The 17,291-nt window shown below is 42.1% G+C and overlaps 1 protein-coding gene across 1 annotated transcript; it reads left to right on the plus strand.

Moving 5' to 3' along the window:
* The first annotated feature begins 3,983 nt into the window (after positions 1 to 3,983).
* Positions 3,984 to 8,757, plus strand: LOC148114837 (uncharacterized). Its single transcript, XM_087888844.1, has 2 exons — positions 3,984 to 4,376; positions 4,460 to 8,757. The coding sequence occupies exons 1-2, from the start codon at positions 3,984 to 3,986 to the stop codon at positions 5,747 to 5,749; spliced, it is 1,683 nt and encodes a 560-aa protein (XP_087744970.1). The 3' UTR covers positions 5,750 to 8,757.
* The last annotated feature ends 8,534 nt before the right edge of the window (positions 8,758 to 17,291 follow it).

Raw genomic sequence — 17,291 nt, forward strand, 5'->3', positions numbered from 1 at the left:
AAAACAAGACCAAAACATGGACAAATAGTCAACACAAAATAAAGACAGACACATTAACAAAAAAGGAAGCAAGATATTTGCATGACTACCATAGCAAACCAGAAAGAGCTATTAGGAACAACAGAAATCAAATACCAAATAAATACAGAGATTACATAATGCATATGGATGGTGAACAAATAACACCTAATACATATGAGGAAGTATTAAAACTCCCTCGTGAAGAAAAGGAAAAATGGGAACTAGCTATGAAAAAAGAGATGGAAAGTTTGCAAGGATTAAATGTATTCACACCTGCGATTGCACCTAAAGATAAAACAATTATTGGTACCAGGTGGATTTATAAAATTAAGAACCTAGAAGGAGGCAATACCTTATACAAAGCTAGATTGGTTGCACAGGGTTATGCACAAAAATATCCGGAGGACTATACTGACACATACTCCCCCACAGTAAGAATAGAGAGTGTTAAAACAGCTCTAGTAGTAGCATCCGCACTCAATCTTGATGTATTTCAATATGACATACAGACTGCGTACCTACACGCAAAACTAGATAAGGAAATATATGTAAGAGCACCTCACAGTCAATACACTAATAAAAATGAAATTTGGCTATTGAACAAGAGTTTATACGGATTAAAGCAATCTGGCAAAAGATGGTACGATTGCTTGGTAAAAGTACTTAAGACCATGGATTTCAACGCTACCACTGCTGATAACTGTTTCTTTGTCAAAAAGAGTGATGATCACATTGAATTTGTATTGATTTATGTAGATGATATTTTATATATAGGAAAACACAAAGAGAGAAGAGAAATCTTTGTAAACAAGTTAAATGAACATTTCTCGTTGAAATCTCTAGGTAAAGTAAACAAATACCTTGGTGTACAAATTAACAAAACTAGAAGGGGATTCAAACTTACTCAGAAAGATAAGATTATTGAACTTCTAAACAAATGCAATTTAAACAATGCCAAACCCTGTGACACTCCTATGCAAACTGATTTCCTTAGAAATACTGATGAATCTTCCCCTGAATTCAAGGATAATACATTTTATAGATCAGTCATAGGTTCACTTCTTTATATATCTAATTGGACCAGGCCAGATATTGCATTACCACTCAATTTATTATCAAGGCACGTTAGCAAACCAACAATGTATCAGTGGGAAGCTGTCAAAAGAATTTTAAGATATCTGAAAAGTACATTAGACTTTTGCCTAGTATTAGAACCTAGTGATAATAAAGAACCAAGACTTACATGTTACGCAGATGCGGATTGGGCTGGAGATATATCATGCAGAAAAAGTACTTCTGGTTATATTTTTCTGTTAAATGACTGTCCAGTTTACTGGTACACTGGTAAACAAGAACTGGTAGCCACTTCAACCACAGAAGCGGAATATGTTTGTTTATCCAAAGCTGCAAATAACCTTGTATGGTTTAATGATTTAATTTCAGATGTTTGGAAAAAACCTGCTTTACCTTTTGTTATGCATGAAGACAATAAAGCGGCCATTGAAATATCTAGATCCGATGCCATTGGACAAAGATCCAGGCATATAGATATAAAATTTAAGCATGTGAGACAATTGTCTCAAGATGGATTTATCAAAGCAGTGCATTGTGATACCTCTGAACAATTAGCTGACATATTGACGAAGCCTTTACCTTCTAAACAGCACAAATACTTAACTTCCAAATTGTATGTCTTATATTGTCCTGAATCTGAATGTAATTGGTGTTGTATAGCGAACCGGCATTTAGAGGGGGATTTGTCAGATGTAAATGCCTTATTCCCTAATGTGTAAATAATGTATATATGGGATATCAGGGGTTAACTTATTCTTTGACTCTTAATGTATTCATAATTCACCACTCCCACTCTTGGCTCCACCCTTTGTATATATAAGGAGCCACCTTCACCATTTTCTTTGCTTCTATCTGTGAATATTCAGTGAATATAGAATGCCTATTATAATTAAAGAGAAATATATTTAAACCTCTAACTCTCATTATTATTATTGAGTCTGATCCTAAAAATATTGCAACAAGAACATTGCTATCATGTCATCCCTAGACCTTATTTTCATTAAACTAGACATACCCAATTCCTGAAATTGTTCTTTGTATGTTTTAGCCTCCAGTCCCCTAATCATCTTTGTTGTTCTTCTCTGCACTCTTTCTAGAGTGCAGAGAAGTGGCTGCATTCTGGATGCAATATTCCAAGTGTGGTCTTACTAAGACATTATAAAGTGGTATTAACACTTCATGTCATAGAATGGAACATCTTGCAATGGCCAACTCACCATGATCAACTTGCTATGGCTAACCTGCTGCTGCCAACTCACCATAGCCAATCTATGGGACAATTCAACAATTCAATTTAATTGTTTAAAATAATTTTTAAAAAATATTTTAATTTTTCTCACTCACATTTCATTTTGTCCCTTCTTTTGCATTCTTTATTTCATGAATCTATTCCACAATTTCTTTGATATTATTATTGCTGTTGTCCTATGGCGAGTTGTCCCATGACGAATTGGCTGTGGTAAGTTGTTCATGGTGAATTGGCCAATGTAAGTTGTCCTAGACCCTCATGTGATTCCTCTGTTAATGCAGCCTACGACTGCATTGGCTTTTTTGTCATTTGCAGCACATTGCTGGCTCATATTTAAGTGACTGCCTGCTAGGACCCCAAGATCCATCTTGCAATTTACTACTATTGAACTACTTATTCTCCATTGTGGGTGGAGACAGCAGCCAGGATGGGTTGTGCCCGTCTGCTAAGCTGATAGACTGAGCCCGTCAAAGTTGTTAAGTCCCGCCCTTGTCACTGGGCAGACCCAGCTTTTGGCTCAGTCTGTCAGCCTGGACAGGCGTGTGGGACTGTTCCTCTTGCTAGTTTTTCTCTCTTTATTGGTATCTAATTCTTACCCGATACGTATTTAGTGCGGATTTACTGGTTTTTCGACTTGGACTGTGACCTGGATTGCCTTGGATTGCCCTTATTTATATAGATAGTGAGTTCTCTACCCCAGTGACTGGCTTTGCTAGTTATCTGGGGTGGGTTTGTTCTTCTTTCTTCTTTCGGTCTTATTCAAGCCTTGGGAGGTTTTTTTCTGGGTATTTGTGGAGCTTTACGCCCCCGTTTGTGTTCATTTGGCCGCTATATTCAGCAACGCCTAAATCGGCATTTGCGGAGTTTTCGCGCTCCCACTTTTATCTCCCGATCGCCATTTTGTATTGCTGCCGGCCGTTGCTAATTTCTTCGCTCCCGAGTCATCTTGCCTTACTATTTGCAGCTTCCAAGTGGAATCGGCTAGCGGAGCCTCGTTCCCTCATCACGAGCCTGCAAGCGGAGCCGCCGTTAGTTTAAGTGGATTGCGGGCCGTGGAGCGCTTTGAGCACTGACGCCCGGTTTTGGCGCGAAGAGGCTTTTTGAAGAGCGTCGGCTTGCCGCTTTCCCCTGTCATCATACCAGCTGTTTAGCGCCGAAGGGGAGGAGAGAGGAGTTGGTGGAGCTTCGCGCCCCCCCCAATTGTATCAGCGTCAGTGCCGCCGGGGGGAGAACGCTTTAATTTGGAGAGTTTTGCGATCCTCTGGTGAGCCTCTCTAACAACTTTATTAGTGGAGTTTTCGCGCCCCCTTTATTGGCCCGGTCATTTGCCTCTGTGTGGCCTTATTGAAAGGTGGAGCTTCGCGCCCCCCCCATCTCTACCCAGGAGACAGTCTGTGACAATTCTGCTGGTGGAGCTTCGCGCCCCCCCCCCCTTCCATTCTGAACTGTCCTTATAGCTGCGGTCTGAACGAGCCAGTTAGTCTAAGTGGAGTTTTTACGCTCCCCGTTCCAGCTGTCCGGTCAAGGACCTCTTGACTTCGGTCTGTACTTCTTAACGACAGTTCCTTCCTTTGTGACTCTCCTAACAACAGGAGTTTATTTGGCATTGTCACAGCTAGTAGCTTCCCTGCTTTCTATCATGCCCAAAGCTTCGCACAAATCAAAGCACGGCCGCAGGGCAGGGCGCTCAGATAGCCCTCATTATGAAAGGGCTTCCCCTCCCAGGCGAGACATCGAGCATGTCTCCTCTAAACAAGTGGGGGCGGATCCAGCAAAAGCCCGTCATAAATCGGCTTCTCATTCACTACCATCTCGTGCAGAGGCCCGCAGGGATAAAGTTCTTCAAAAGATCTGCGCTAAAGCTAGTAGGCAGCATCCATCAGCTAAGGAGTCCGCTACGACAGCTCCTCACGCTGCTTCGGCCCAGGATTCTGGGGCGCAAGCTGACCAACTTTCTCTTCAGGACTGCCCTGCTGTTATTCAGACTGCCGATCTCTGGGGTTCTTCCACGGCCCCTGCCCTGGAAGCCCCGGTGGGGCCTTCCCCTCCGACTTTTTCTTCATCGGATGTGGCCAACTCAGCATCTGCACATCTCTCTCAACATCCGTTCCTGAGGCAGGGGCGGCGCTGCCTATTAATTTCTGGTCTCCTGAGCGAATCCAGCAACTCATAACAACTACGGTTCAACAGTCATTGGCGGCTCAAGTGCGACCAACCAGCAGGGCGGCTTCAGTTCAGTCTGACGCGTTGCTGTCCCGGATGGATGTCGAGCAGGACGATGTCCTTTCAATAGCCGCCCCTGATTCTCCGGTTTCATCCCTGGAGAGCCGTGCATCATTGCTGGCTGATGAGGAATCTCAGGAGTTGGAGCTTTCCGAGGACGAGGACCTTCCCCCTGACCAACCGGCCTTTACGGGCTTGTTTCCCCAGTCCTTGTTCAAATCTCTGCTTCACAAAGCCATTAATACGGCTCAGCTCAGCTCTCCCTCCCCATCGCCAGATACGTCAGGTACGGCTAAGGGGGCTCTCAACCCCCTTTTTGCGGAACCATCCAGGCCGGTAGACACCATTCCTACCCCTCCATTGTTCCTCGATGTGATTCGGAAGCAGTGGTCCTCACCTAGTTCGACACCGGCGCCTACAGCATTTGACCGACGTAACTTCAACGTCGCTGCGGATCTTACCTCCCTTCTTCAGGTCCCGTCCGTGGACTCTCCGGTGGCCGCTCTCTTACCGCATACTGCTGTTCCCGGTGACCCAGCTGAAGGCCTGCGCCCGGAGGAGCGCTGGGCGGAGCAGGTGTTGCAACGAGCCCATCAGGGCGCGGCTTGGGCCATTCGAGCGGCTTCTACAGCATCTTTCTTTAATCGTACAACGCTCCTATGGCTCCGTCATCTCCAGGAATCTTTATCTACAGAGGATGCCCGGGTGAAACAGGAACTGAATAAAATTATCGCCGCAACACAATTCTCAGCGGACGCTTCCCTCACTGCTGCTCGGTTTGCTGCCAAGTCCCTCGCTTCTTCCGTTACGGCTCGCCGCTTGGTCTGGCTCCGCCATTGGCAGGCCGATGCCAGGCATAAATGGCGCCTGGCGTCGGTTCCATTTGCCGGCTCTAAACTGTTTGGAGAACCCCTTGAGCCTTTTTTGACCGAGACCAAGGACAAACGGAAGATCCTTACAGCTGTTTTCCGTAGGGGGGAACCGAGATTCCATCCATATCCGTCTCGGCCTCTTTCTCGTTCGTATGAGGGTGCTAACCATCCCTCTTCTTTCTTGAGGCCTCAAGGAAATTATCAATCTAGACAGCGGGGCTTTCAGGACAGGGCGTCGAGAGGTAGGAATTTTGTTTCAAAGCGGCCCTTTCGAGGGGGAGGAGGTCGTTTCTCCAGACGCCGTCGCTAACTGCACTTTGGACCCTCCTATAGGGGGCAGATTGGCCCTCTTTGCCCCTGTTTGGGAGGGTTCCACTTCCGATAAATGGGTCCTGGCCACCATTCGATCTGGCTTGGCCATTGAGTTTCTCTCCCCTCCTCCGATGTCCTTTGTACGCTGTCCGCTTTCCACCAACATCGAGAAACGGTCCCTTATGGACTTGGCGGTTCAGCATCTCCTTTCAATCAGGGCTATCCAACCGGTTCCCGAGATTGAACAGGGAACGGGATTCTATTCCCGGCTTTTTCTAGTGCCGAAGTCATCGGGGGGGTGGAGACCTATCCTGGACCTCAAGCGTTTGAACCGGTACGTCGCTTATCGGAAGTTTAAGATGCAGTCTTTGAAGTCCATTCTCGACGGTGTTCGGAGGGGCGATCTCCTCTCTTCCATAGACCTCACTGAGGCCTACCTCCATATCCCCATCTTGCCATCCCATCGTAGGTTCCTGCGGTTCTGCTACGGGGGACGCCATTTCCAGTATCGGGCCTTGCCCTTTGGCCTTTCCTCTGCTCCTCGTACCTTTACGAAGGTGCTGGCGGCTTTAGCAGCATCCCTTAGGGCTAAATCGATCCGACTTCACTGCTATTTGGACGATATTTTAATTCTGTCGTCCACCCAGCGGCAGGCTTCGTCTGACCTGCAACTGGTTATCCAGACCTTAGCGGCCCATGGTTTTTCTATTAACTTAGAGAAGAGCCATCTTGTCCCGTCCACTCGTTTACTCCATCTGGGAACTCTAATTGATTCGGTGGAGGGGAGGGTCTATCTTTCACATGACCGCCAGGACAGTTTGCGGGGCCTTATTAATAAGGTTGTCCGGACCAGAGTGGTGTCTCCCCTCGTCTTGTCCCAGCTATTGGGCAAGATGATTTCCGCCATCTCGATAGTTCCCTGGGCCCAACTGCACTCAAGGGAGCTGCAATGGTTCCTTTTGCCGTTGCAGAAAGCGGGCAGAAGCACTTCTTCCACTTCACTTCCCATTCCCAGTAAGGTACTCAGGTCCCTTAGGTGGTGGCATTCTCCGGCAATATCCAGAGGTTCTCTCTTCTTCGATCCACAGACGGTAGTGGTGACAACGGACGCCAGCCTACAGGGCTGGGGGGCCCATTGCCTGGATCACGTCGCTCAGGGTACTTGGACCAGCACGGATGCCCGACGGTCAATCAACTGGCTGGAACTACGGGCGGTATACCTAGCGCTTCGAGCCTTTCATCGCCTCATCTCAAGATCTCACGTCCTGGTCCTCACGGACAACATCACGGCAAAAGCCCATATCAATCGCCAGGGGGGCACGCGGTCCCTTTCTCTGATGTCGGAAGCGCTGAGGTTGGGACTCTGGTCGGAAATCCACCTGGCCTCCTTACGTGCAGAACACATCTCCGGCGTCGCCAATATACAAGCAGACTGGCTCAGTCGCCAACGCCTGGACCATGCGGAATGGCATCTTCACCCGCGCATCTTCCATCAAATCGCCTCTCACTTCGGTGCGCCTGTGATAGACCTCTTTGCCACATCGCACAATGCTCAGCTCCCGCGCTTCATCTCGCGGTACCCGTCGCCTCAGGCGGAGGCTGTCGACGCCCTCCGCTCCCCATGGCCCCCGGGACTCCTATATGCGTTCCCTCCGATCCCGCTACTATCCCGTGTGATTCGCAAGCTGTTATTGGAACGGGCGGAGATTATTCTAGTGGCGCCGCATTGGCCTCGCAGACCTTGGTTCGCGGACCTAGTGTCATTGTCAATAGCCCCTCCCTGGCAGCTTCCTCAGCCAGCAGACGCTCTGACTCAAGGGGCTATACTGCATCCCGACCTGCAGTGGCTTCGTCTGACCGCCTGGCGGTTGAGCGGCGCACACTAAGTGAGGCCAATATCCCGGCAGACGTGATAAACATCATCCAGGCTTCCCGGAGACCTTCTACGGAGCGAATCTACTCAGCCACCTGGAGGGCTTTTTGTACGTGGTGTGATAGGAATGGGGTTCCCCCACTCCAGGCCTCGATTGTCAATGTACTGGTCTTTCTACGAGAGGGTTTTTCTAACGGGCTTTCTCCTAACACGTTGCGAAGGCAGGTAGCAGCTATCTCCTCGGTTCTGACATTTGGGTCGTTGTCTTCTTTGGCCCAACACCCTTTGATTCACCGTTTTTTGCGGGGCGCTACCAATTTGCGCCCTCCAGTTCTACATAGATATCCAACCTGGGACCTTTCCATTGTCCTCAATTCTCTCACGGCTGCCCCATACGAGCCTCTGCGGACAACCAGCCTTCGGCTTTTAACGTGCAAGGTTGCCTTTCTGGTAGTGATTACCTCGGCTCGCCGTATCTCAGAGATGGCCGCCCTCTCCATCCGTGCCGACCTTTGCGTATTTCACACGGACCGTGTGGTCCTTCGGCTGGACCCTACGTTTCTGCCTAAGGTCAATACCGCTTTCCACCGCATGCAGGAACTGGTCCTGCCCAACTTTTGTCCTCATCCGGCTCATAGGCTTGAGCGGCAGTGGCATAACCTAGATGTCCGGCGGGCGCTGCGTATCTACATCAAGCGAACCGCGGATCTCCGTAAAACAGAATCCCTCTTTGTTTCCTTCCTGCCGGTTTCCTTGGGTAGTAAGGTGTCATCATCGACGATCGGACGATGGATCCGCCAAACAATTGCTAAGGCCTACGAGCTACGCTCCCTTCCGAGACCTCCTCGGCTGACTGCTCACTCTACCCGCAGCGCGGCGACGTCGGCGGCCTGGGCCACTCAAGCCTCTCTCCTCGAAATTTGCAGGGCGGCTACATGGACTTCGCCTTCTCCGTTCATCCAACACTATAAATTGGACAAATTTGCGTCGGCAGATGCCGCCTTTGGTCGTCGGGTGCTGCAGCAGGTTCTTCAAGGGGAGGGTGCTTCGGACCAGCCTGGTCCCTCCCAATTGTAGGGACAGTGAACTTTGGTATGTCCCATCCTGGCTGCTGTCTCCACCCACAATGGAGAAGGGGCGTTGGTCCTACCTGAGACGCACCTTCTCGTTGGGTGGAGACAGCAGCCAGACCCCCCCTTTTTTACCAGTCTGGTCTCTATCTCTGGTCTTTCCTTTCTCACTTATTGGTGTCCCACACGCCGAGCCTGTCTTCTAGTCTTCACCAAAAGCTGGGTCTGCCCAGTGACAAGGGCGGGACTTAACAACTTTGACGGGCTCAGTCTATCAGCTTAGCAGACGGGCACAACCCATCCTGGCTGCTGTCTCCACCCAACGAGAAGGTGCGTCTCAGGTAGGACCAACGCCCCTTCTATATCTGTGCATTTGGTTTTTCTTACCTAAATATAGAACCTCACTATTGTATTTCAGTTTGTTAGATAGAGCCTAGTGTTCAAGTCTGTCAAGATCCTTTTGGATCATGAGCCTATCTTCTTGAGTGTTGGCTATTCTTGATAGTTGGGTGTCATGTGCAAATTTGATGAGTTCCCCTTCTATCTCCACATCTAAATCATTGATGAAAATATTGAAGAATACTGGGCCTAATACAGAGCCTTGGGGTACCCCACTGCCTACTTCCCTCCATGTAGATGCAGTTCCATTAAGAACTACACGTTGAGTGTGGTTGGTCAGCCAGTTACGAATCCATCTGGTGGTGATGCTGTCTAACCCACATTTTTCTATCTTATCAAGTAGTAGGTTATGGTCTACTTTATCAAATGCTTTACTGAAGTCCAAGTAAATTATTACCACAGCATTCCTCTGGTCTATAATTTTGTCACTTTGTCAAAGAATGCAATAATATTTGTCTGGCATGGGTTTTTGACAAATCCATGTCGGCTTTTGGTTATGAATTTGTTTCTATGCATATTTGTTGCTTGTTTATCTTTTCCAGAATTTTCCTAGGTATTTGTGTCAGACTGATAGTCTGTAGTTTCCTGGATCCATTTTTATTTTCCTTTTTTAAAGATGGGAATGCCATTAGCCCTTTTCCAGTCATTTGGTAGTTCCCCAGTGCTCTAGGATCTTTGAAAGATTCAGTAGTTTCACATCTGCTGTTTCCTTCAGAACCTTGGGGTGCAATCCATCTGATCCCAGTGATTTGAACTTGTCTAGAGGAGATAGGTGTTCTCTTATCATTCACTTGCTTTTGACTTGGATTCCTAATCTGCCTTTTACAGGGGGTGGAGGGATAGGTTGGACTGGGGTTTTTTTCCCTGTCTTTTGTGCAAAGACAGATGCAAAGAATGAGTTAAGCAGTTCTACTTTCTCTGATAGGGGTAGACAGAAGCATTGGGTGGGGAGTATCAACTAGGCATTGTGGCTAAACAAATAAGGCTTTGTTCCCTTTTAATCTCTGTTGTACCATTTTATACATGGAAAAGGAATGGGGCTTCACTCTGGTAATGCCTGCCATTTTGATATTGCTGATTCCCCTTATTCTTTTCCCCTGGGTACCTCTGGAGAAAAGCAATTTGGTTTCTTCCCCCTTGGTCCCTATTTAGTAGAGGCAACCAATTTTTATTGGTCACTTTGTCTTGTTCATCATTTCCTCTTCTATGTGTGCACAAATTACAACTTAAATATCTTTCCCTTTCCACAGCTCCTTCTTAAGGCCTGTTCAAACAAATGGGATCCTGCAAGGATCACTGCACATGTAGACTCACAGATGACAATAGGGAACTGAATCCAGCTCAGGGATCTGCTTCATTTCTATATCTGATGGACAAATCAATTGGGTTATACCAACATTGAGGCTTTCTCTCATCCTGAAGCTTTAGCACTTGTCTCCTTCTAGTTACTTTTCCTTGGTTAGACAAAAACCTGAGACTTCTCTTAGAAAAAAAAGAAGGCATCACTGTTTGCAAGCTTTGATATTTAGTGCAATTCCCATTCAACAAATTTGGTTGCTTGGGTTGCACTCTTGACAGAGAAAGTTTTATTTATTTATTTTATTAGTCAAGAATATATAAAATTACAGATATAAGTATAAACATGATTATGAATACATGAAATGGATAAGAATAAACGGGGACATTAGGACAAGGATGGTAGGCACATTGGTGCACTTATGCACGCTCCTTACAGACCTCTTAGGAATGGGGTGAGGTCAACAGTAGATAGTCTAAGGTTAAAGTTTTGGGGGTTTGGGGAAGAAACCACAGAGTCAGATAGTGCATTCCAGGCATTGACCACTTTGTTGCTGAAGTCGTATTTTCTGCAATCAAGTTTGGAAACTGCTCCAAACTCAAACCTTAAGTCTGTATCTATTGTGTACTTGTGTATTGTTGTGATTGAAGCTGAAGTAGTCATTGACAGGTAGGACATTGTAGCAGATAATTTTATGTACTACGCTTAGGTCAGACCAAAGGCAGCATAGTTCTAAGTTGTCTAAGCTCAAAATTTCAAGCCTGGTGGCATAAGATATTCTGTTTGAGTCAAGGAGTAGAGGACCCTTCTTGTGAAATATCTCTGGACTCACTCAATTGTATTAATGTCCAATATGCAGTGCGGGTTCCAGACAGATGAGCTGTATTCGAGAATTGATCTAGCAAATGTTTTGTGTGCTCTAGTTAAATCTAGATAAATTTGGATTGTTCTTTCTGCCTCTATCAGCTTCCAAGGCTGACTTCCCCCCCCCCCAAAAAAAATATGGATATGGAAACAACTCAGATGGGATGGGTAATGACTGGGCAAGAAGGGGCCAAAGACTTTGTAGTGGACCTTTTTGCCATGTTTCAAGGGGAACTTTTATGTCAATAAAGATTTTCTAAAAGATCCTCACTGGATTAACTGGAGATTGGTTTTTAATGTGAATAGCCTTCATTTTCACCTCTTCCATTTTCTACCAATCCTGAGAATGTTAATTTTCAATCAAACTAGGTCTTTCTTTTTTATGCATATACAATCTGATCCCTTTAATACTTAATCTTCAATTTATTTATTTTAACTTTTTTTTTAAATTTGATTTATATGCCGCCCTTCTCCGGAGACTCAGGGTGGCTTACAATGCATTAAGCAATAGCCTTCATACTTTTGTATATTTATACCAAGTCAGCTTATTGCCCCCACAAACTGGATCCTCAATTTACCTACATTAGAAAGGATGGAAGGCTGAGTCAACCTTGAGCCTGGTGAGATTCGAACTTACAGTAATTGCAGACAGCTGGTGTTAATCACAATGCTATCAGTCTGCTGAGCCACCAGGCCCTTTATTTATTGCTTATAGAGAATCTAAATACTATGTCGTTGTCTGGATCTCACAAGGATTCAAAGATAGTCAGAAAAGGGCAGTGAAGGTGATCAGAGGTTGGTATATAGATAGTTTACCTTTACGAAAAACCAGTTAAGGAAAGACATTACAGCAATCTTTAAATATTTGAGAGAATGATACCTATTAGAAGGTCAAGATTTGTATTCAGAGTACAGGACATAAAAAACAAATTTAATTTTTGGGAAATTAGGTTGTAATAAGTTCTGAATAATTATTTTAGCAATGAAAACAATTTGACAGTGGACTCGATTACCCAAGAGGGTGGTTGGATCCAAAGATCTACAAGAGAAGGTCAAAGGGGAAGGGAATAATAAAAAAAATAATTTTTGTAACATTGCTTTTGTCATTTTTATAAAAGCTTTGGAACCTGCAGATTCCTCTGATGGGCTTTCTTGATTAAATATGTTCAGGTGGAGACTAAATAACCACTGGCCTAAGTTGCTTTAATGTAGATTTTTACATTGAGCAGGGAATTGGATTCAGTGGCTTAAATGGCATCTTCCATTTATGAATCTAAGAATATATGCTATAATTTACATGCCATCCGATCTTTGCAATGCAAATCATTTATTACTAATGGAGACTTTTTTATTTTTTCATAGATCTAGTACAACTGAAATAAACATCTAAATGAATAATGTGGTTAGGGTGCAATATTGACTTACCCTCATGTTCACTAGCTATATTGCTAATTACTTTTCTACTTCAACCAGCTGCTGCTTTTCAGACCCTTGTTATACATACGAAATTACTCTGTTCATGTTCACAAGTTTTCTACAAAGTTTTACTCAACTGTTTTTGAGTAGATTATACAGAATATACTAAGCTGCCTGAGTGGTTTTGCTTTGGACCCAGTATAAGAAACCAAATCAATTGAATAAATCTATCCATTTCCATCACAATTTACCCAACAAAAGGTTCAGATAGCAGCTAATTGGAGAAAGTGTTAGTGCGAGTTCTAAACAATATTGGCAAACAGGAACAAATAGGCTGACTTTCCTACACTCCTTTCTTGTATTAGACAACTGATTAGGGGTACATGAATCATTCAAGACTTGTCAGTTTAATTGAATAAGTCAAATCCATTTGATTTGAATTGAATCATCTATTCATAATAAAAATGCATTCATGCATGATCAAGTGCACATCAAATCATTGAATTGATTCAGAAACACCCAATTTGATTTGATGTATTGAATCAATGCAGCAATTCAGTGATGTGATTCAATGTGATGATTTAATTGAAGCACCTTCAAACTTATTCAGGTTAAATCTTTTATTAGAACTCCATCTGATATGGCCCTCAATACTTGTGTACATTTTCCCTTCCCCATTCCCCTCCCCCTTCCAACTAACCAGTTTGTAGCTTATGAAGGATTTCAAAAGTTGATATTTTTGGCTTCTGGGATTCACATCCATCCATTTTATTATCATAGGACCAAACTCAAATTTTCACTCAAGCTCAGTATGAAATTTTTAGTGAACTTCAGATGTTAGATTTGCTCTAGTATTTCAAAGTTTTGAATATTTCCAATTTTCATTCTTCATTTTGAGATTTTCAATTCACTTCCTAGGTAAAGATACTTGAGTGGTACCAAAGAGTAACAATGGAATCTTAACATTGAAGAAATAACCTATAATATGAAATACAGACAGTATCAAGAAAATACAAGTCAATACAACAAAATGGAAAACAAAAGCAATATATTATCATAATTAAAGAAACTTTGGGTTTTTCAAGAATACTAAAAACAACTAATAAAAAAACCATCTCCTAATTTTAAAAGGAAAAACAGGTCCAGATGAATATGATTCATCTGGACCTGTAAATTAAAAAATTCTTATTTAAAGGGTGAGGAAATTCAGTGATCTTCATCATCGTCATCATCATCTATTACAATTATATTGGGCATAAGAGATTCCATATTTCAGAATAAGAGGCATCTCTTACTCAGCCAAATGTCTAATAAATGAAACATCTTTGTAAGTCATATTTTCAGCAATGTAACATGAGGATATGTTTCCTTACTATCTTTTTAATCATAAATATATCAGTGGGATGGGAGATGAATATTAGAAAATGACAATAACCACTATGAAATGTATATCAACTGAAATGTTATTTTCAAATTACTCTGCTGTATGTAAGATGGATAGTACAGGAGAGGTAGATAAATTGCTCTTAACAATACTAATAAGATTTCTGTAAAGATTTGTAATAATCTTTCAGTATAATGCTTACATACTATCCTAGATGGAAATGAATAGTAGACTATATCTATATACATGGAATATTCATCCTTCAGCTTGGAAAGGGAGATTCATTTGGCGATATCCATGATACATTGGCAATAAAGCCTACATCATTTTCTCTTTTGTATGTTTATTCTGGGTCATTATTGCAGTGTTTTCTCTGAAGAGTGACTACAGGTTTTAAGATGGCATTCTTTACATTGTAGAATAACTACTGTAGATTCAAGAAAACCAACATAAGGAATTTTCATCCACTTTGGAAGGCATCAGTACATTAAAAAATATTTCTGTGTTCCCCTGTGAAAAGATAAATCTCACAATATCAGGATTAAACAGGGGTGAAGCAACCTCTTTTCTCAAGGCTATCACAGAATGAAAAATAATTCTGCTCAAAGGCCATATTTGCTTTCTTTACAGATGACTGAATAGTTACAACCAATCAGTGACAAATAAGCAAGGCCAACCCAAACATTAAACAGATAAAACATCTGTCCATGACATTACATTTGCGAGGGGCCAAATAAATAGCTATAGACCTTTCATTTGTCTGAATCACTGCCATCCTTCAATCAGAGTTGGCTGACGCTGAGAATTTAAAAAAAATCTCATTGCTTTTATTTCCAGTTTTCATTTAGATATCACAGTCCACTTAAGTTGTTGATTTCTAATTCCAGGTAAACAAACGAAGGCACAAGCAATAAATGTTATGGCCAGACTTATCCTAAAATGACTGATCGGCTAACCATGGTTTCAATTGTATATTAATCTTTAAATCCTCTGAATCAGTGTATTTATTTGAATTTAGAATTTTCTAGTATTTTATACATCCACCAAACATAATATAATGTCTCTTTTTGTTCTTCATGTTTCTAGCATAAATTTATAAATGTAACAATACCTCATTTTAGATAAAAAAATCTTTAAGATTGTATCATAATATATATTTCAACCCTTTCAGCCATTTTTTCCCTATTGTTCCATCTGTAACCACATTTGTTAGCGCACTTTATCATACAATCTTCATTTCCTTTTCTGTTTCAAATTTCAGATTATACATTTTAGCAACTATATATTCATCATTTGTATACAATTCTATTTCAAACAATGTTTCAAATCACATTTTAAATCTTTCAAATAAATGTAAATAAGATAAGCATTGACAGGTATATCCGTCTGTCACCCGTACTCTTGATTTTATTTTAATTTCCCCTTGATCAAATTTTAGTATCTAGCGATAAATTAACCATTTGTGCTTCCCATTATGTCTTGTCTCTAAATATTTCTTATGCTGAGAGCCATAAAATTGTTTTCAGGTACAACCTAGGTTTATATCTATTCCATATTCTCAATACAAAATATCTAACATAATGATTTTTAAAATCCATATTAACTTTGACTTGATCATATCACAAATATTCATGCCACCCAAATCTCAGGTCATGTTTTTCTAACTCAGAAATGCTTCTATTTTTCAGCAACACCCACCTTTTCATTCAAACCAAAGGAGCAAGCTGGAAAATACAATTTCAAGTCAAGTAAACCCAGTCCTCCTGTTTACTTTGTACCTTGTAACACCTTATACTTAACTCATGTTTTTCCCCATCACACAATTTAGATCTATCCCTCTGCCACTGTTAAAAATAGTACATCAATTGTCAAAACAAGCATTGCCTAAAATAAAAATATCATTTTAGGCAAGGCATTCATTTTTTGTTATAAAAATTCTCCCCATCAATAACAATTGTTATTTCTCTCATCTTAACAAATCTTTTTTAACTTTTATGTCTTAACAGAGCTATTTTGAAATAACAGCTTCATATTTGTTGTAGTGATACCCAGATACATTTTTCTCAATCTCAAAACCTGTTTTATTCATCAATTCTGTCTGACCTTCTATTTTTGTATTTTTGTTGACATCTTCATCTTCTATTTACTAATATTGAAAGCTGCTAATGCATGAAATTATTTTAATTTGCCTATTAATACTTCAATTGCCTTTAAAGAAATTACCAGAAATGAAACCAAGCCATCTGCAAAAGTTCTTAACTAATAAGTTTCTTTTAAAAATTTTATTCCCCAAATCCTTTCATCTCTTTTTATGTTTCTATTCAGTATTTCAAAAATCAAAATAAATAAGTGGGCACTTCTTTCTTCTTCTTTTTGTATCTCAAAGGTTTTATTAGAACTCCGTTCACAACTGTGTGCTTTATGTGAAGTGTAAATCAATCTTATCCTTTTATAAAGTTATCTCCAAAATTCATATATTCCAAAATCTTGAACAAGAAAGTCCAGTTCAAATAGTCAAAAGCCTTCTCTGCATCTAAAAATATCAATGAGGCTTGTTTAGTAGCCACAAATATTGTGGTTCTGGTTTTCTGGTAGAATGATAAAATACAGGGGTTTCCCCCCACTTTCAGGATATGTAATGCAGATAACTTTCCTGTCCATTTATAAAAAGGCCTCTAAGGAAGTACATTTTAAGAAGACATCCTATCAGTCTTGCGAACTAGCATTGTGTCTTTGTGTGTATGTCTACTGAGTTTTTGCTTTCATCCTAGATTTTCAGAGCATTGGTTCTCCTCAGTGGTGGGTTTCAAAAATGTTTACTACTGGTTCTGTGGGTGTGGCTGGGTGGGCGTGGCAGAGGAAGCATACTGTAAAATCTCTATTCCCACTCCACTCCAGGGGAAGGTTACTGAAAAATCCCCATTTCCTCCCAATCAGCTAGGACTTGGGAGGCAGAGAATAGATGGGGCGGGACCAGTCAGAGGTGGTATTTACCAGTTCTCCGAACTACTCAAAATTTCTGCTATCGGTTCTCCAGAACTGGTCAGAACCTGCTGAAACCCACCTCTGGTTCTCTTATGATCAAAATCTACTGACTTCAGCAGACAATTATTCTGAATTCATAAATCACTTCTATCTGCAGCAAATTTTACTCTGCCAACTTCTGCTGTATTCTGCTGCAAGGGTACTCAGGGGTAATATACTATAACTTTATTCAGATTTAAATGCCAGATAATT

Source organism: Pantherophis guttatus, chromosome 3 (genome assembly GCF_059756535.1).
Source record: "Pantherophis guttatus breed Tessera chromosome 3, ASM5975653v1, whole genome shotgun sequence".
Lineage (NCBI taxonomy): Eukaryota > Metazoa > Chordata > Lepidosauria > Squamata > Colubridae > Pantherophis > Pantherophis guttatus.